This window comes from Triticum urartu, chromosome 3, assembly GCF_003073215.2.
Source record: "Triticum urartu cultivar G1812 chromosome 3, Tu2.1, whole genome shotgun sequence".
Lineage (NCBI taxonomy): Eukaryota > Viridiplantae > Streptophyta > Magnoliopsida > Poales > Poaceae > Triticum > Triticum urartu.
The window spans coordinates 696146682-696150694 of NC_053024.1; the positions used below are offsets into that span (position 1 = coordinate 696146682).

A 4013-nucleotide genomic window follows, 5' to 3' on the forward strand; every position below is an offset into this window, starting at 1 on the left:
CCCACGCACGAGGCTTTGGGGTAGTGGGGCTGGACATAGACTTTTTGAAACTTATCGTCCCCCGCGTCGCCCTCCCTGGCGGCGACGGGGGAACCCAGATCCGGCGCCTTACACCCTTCCCACCTCCCTCCTCACCTCGCCGCCACTGGAGGAATGGCCGGCGAAGCCGGCGCCGGCTCCCGGGATGGTGGCGGCGGGGCGAGACCGCTGCCTTTCGGTGGTGAGGGTCCGGATCTGAGGCGGCGGCCTCATTGGTGCGGACGGCGCTCCTCCGGCGGCGGGGAGTGCTCGTCGGTGAGGTAGGCCGGATCCCCTCGGCTGCGCGGGCAGCGAGGTCCCGGTGGGCGCAGGTCATGGTGCGGGGAGGCCCCGGGCTCCCCTCGTCAGATCGGAGGCGATCCTGGTCTGCTCGTGATGCATGACCTCCGGCCGGCCTGGATCTCCAGCGTACACGCGCCCGCTGATGTTGTGGCTGGTTCGGTGGTGGAGGCAGGGCGCTTGGCCGGGGAAAACCCTTGGCCTCCGGTGGCGGTCACGGCGTCGATGGCGTCCCGGACGCCATTCCCTCCTTTGTGGCGGCGCCGAGGCTAAACCTCCCCTGCCTCCCCCCTTCCCCTGCGCCCGGGTGAAAACCCTAGCTCCGGTGGCTAAGCGGCGGCGGCGCCACAGCGTCGTCACCTTCTTGAAGGCGCAGACTTGGGCATGGGGATGCTGGGTGTGCATGGCGAGCTTGTTTGGTTCCTGGTGGCGGCCCGCCTGACTACTGCGTCGCAGCTCCGGGAAGTGTCTCGGGGCTGCGGTTCTTCTCTTCCGGCCGTGTCTCCGATGGGGACCTCGCCCTTCCTCACCTTGTACATGCCTGGTGAAGCGGTACTTCATCTCACTCATTGATGGCGGCGAAGATCGGCGACATGGCGCTGTGGGGGCTCGCCGCCCGATACGCGGAGATGGACTCGCGCAGGAGGAGGTTGCTGTCTGGCGTCATGGTGACATTGATGGCAGAGTGGCCAGTCAAGGTAGAAGCCTCAATATGATCTGAAGACGGACCTGTGGAAGATGGCGGTGACGGTGACGACACGCGAGTGCGTCTGACCGGATTGTGCCCCAGACCCGGTATGTGGCTCGGCTGGGGCTTCCGAATATGTTTCGGTTTCTGGCTTTTGATGTTAGGCTTAGGTGAGTGGTTTGGGTAGTGGCCCAGCTAGCACCCCTTCATCATTTTGGATAGAAGTAGCGGCATGTGTTGCTAAGATGGTGGATTCAGACTCATTGTTGTAATACTTTGTAAGGTCCTGAGAATAATCAATAAAGTGGCCGTATGCATCTCCCAGATGCAGAGGCCGGGGGTCATCCTCCTTTTCTAAAAAAAAAAACACACGAGGCTTTGGCGCAAATCTGATGTACATTTTCTGAGCTTGGTTCTTATCCATCTCAGGGGGAAGGCAGGCAGGCAGGAGAGTACAAGTGCCGATCTTGTCGGTTATGACAGCAGTAGCACATCGAGTCATACCAGAAAGTGAAGGCGAAGATCGGGCTCGATCTGATCTGCCGGATGCAACAAATGGACGGCAGGCCCATCCAGTTTGGATTTTTGATGTTTTATCTCCCGTATTGTATTCAGAGTGTCAGCTAGGCAGAGGGTGAAACGTTTCTAAACCTGTGCATGCGTGTCCTGGGTCAAGCTGCAATGCGAGACGACGATGTAAATGGACGTATGCGCACGTACATAGGAGACTCGGAGTACAACGAATCACCGTGAAGTTCCACGTGGGCGCTTAATTAGGGATTTTTTTTCCCGGGGAAACATAATGCATGATCTTCCAACCTACCGTTAACTATTTATATGCAGAGTGCCTCGAGCAAGCTAGCAGCTTAAGTTAATGCCCTTTTTATCTTCCGTATAATTGTGCCGAAAATCTAGTGGCTGATAGTTTAGTTTAGCAAAATATGGATGAACAAATTCATTGTGGAGGATCGGTTTGTTCTCCCTGGACATTCGTTCATTGCAGGAAAAGCTATGAAGCCTCAAAGTCGAGGAGTGGATCTCCAATTTGACATGTTGATAATAGTTTTGATCGAAACTGGCGGCTCATGAGAGCAAGAGCTCCTCATTGACGCCTTAAGCGCTGCGAAGATTACTACCACTGACGGGCTCCCTAGTGGGCCCTGCCCATATTGCTCCCTCAACCACTGCTGTCGCTCTCGCTCAACGTTACAACTAACTGTTCCATCGGAGCTCCATTTCCCCATTGAGGACGAACCTCAATCTGGGCTCGAGAGATAGCTCTCCATACACTGATAAGGGATGTATAGATTCTCAAGAAGAGAGGAGCCGTGGTGCACCTCTGCCCCCCAACTGACTTACGAGCTGATTCATTAATTTGTATACACTGACTTGCGTGCTGTGCGGGCATACATGTATACTTACAAGTTGCTGAGCAACTCTGCAGAGGAAAACGCAAATTATTACCGGTAACATTTCAGGGATCAGCTTAGCAGCATGTCCATTTATATGCAACTTCAAACGATATGCGCAATATGTAACACATGCTGCTAAAGAGACTGACACGTAAATATGTAATACACCAAAATAACATGGCAAATCCAAACAAGGACTACAAGTAACTAAGGAGCAATTGTACCTTTGGATAGTAACTTTCACATAGTTCCGTGATTCATACAAGTGCACATGCTCGGAAAGACCCAAAGAGGTGGCTTGAAATCAGAATCGGACAATGCAGCTCACTCTAAGTTCTCAGCAACAAATTCCTCACAAGATCCATCGGCCAAGGAATACTCGATCCACTTTCTTTTGGCATCTGTGAAGTATATGCAGTCCCTTGGAACTCCTGGATGATCTGGACCAAGACAACTTGCAAAGAAATAACCTGAAAAGCATGTCATTCCTTTCGTCGGAACAACACGGCCTACAAAGTAAAAATATGTCAAGAACAATGTGCAGTCACTAAGGCTAGTAGTCCTTTTCCACTTGCCCTCCAGTGACTGCCACTGGAAAACATGAAACTCCTCTGGGCAGCCCCCAACGGCGCCAATGAGCAACAACTCATCAATACACTGTGCGAGACAGAAATATAAACACCCATGTGCGGCCTGTGATTCCAAATGATCTCCAAGAAACGTGAATTCCACTGAATTCTTGTCTGACAGATTGACCACGGCGAGACGGTAACATAGGTCACCGACATCTTCAGATCTGACCAGCGCATACAGGTTTCCCTTGAGAAAGATCAAATCCTCAAGCACGTAGGATTCAGTGCGTGACGCCATGCACCACTCAACATCCCCAAGATGGCAGTACTGGACGGCACGGCTGACCGTCGGAACGAAGGCAAGGACGAGATCGCCAGAGAGGAGGAGGTGACAGAAGGCTGCCGGTGGATGGGGGAGGTGAAACCGCTCGCCTGTGAGGAGGTGGACGAAGCTGAGCTCATGGTGGCTGGGGCTGGCCATGGCGATGCGACTTCCGAAAGAGTAGAAGGCAGCAGGGTTAGGATCAACATCAGGGAGGGGGAGGCGGAAGCGCAGGCGGCGGCGGAGGGGGAGGTGGAACAGGGCTCAAGATCCGGGGACAAGGAGGAGGTGCGGGGCTTGGGAGGCGAGGCTGGACGGTGACGGAGGGAGGAGATCCCGGTAGGTTGCGCGGAGGGCGAAGAAATCCTGGAGGGTGGTCAGGCGACTCGCGATCTGGGGGATGAGCTCGGGTAGGAAGTAGGGTGACGAGGTTGTTGCCGCGGGATTTGGGGACGAGGTGGAGGAGGAGGAGGCCAGGATGGTGGCCGGCGGTGATAATTCTCTCCGGTGCGTCGCCGGCTTCGTCATTTCACTCATTGGATCTGCTGCCGGGTGATGTGTTGGATTTGCGAGTGTTCTTCTAAGAGAGAATTCCTTATCTGGCCCTTTCTTAATTGCATTTTTGGCCCTAAAATTAACTTTTTCCTTTTTTAACACCACAACTTCATTTTCTTCCTTATTTGATAAAAGGGGACGGAGTT

General features: G+C 53.9%; 1 protein-coding gene across 1 annotated transcript; it reads right to left on the reverse strand.

The window, feature by feature from the left end:
- Window positions 1–2742: 2742 nt before the first annotated feature.
- LOC125547203 lies at window positions 2743–3471 on the reverse strand. The gene has a single exon (XM_048711177.1). It carries the CDS (start codon window positions 3469–3471, stop codon window positions 2743–2745), a length of 729 nt encoding a protein of 242 aa, XP_048567134.1.
- Between the last annotated feature and the right edge of the window lie 542 nt (window positions 3472–4013).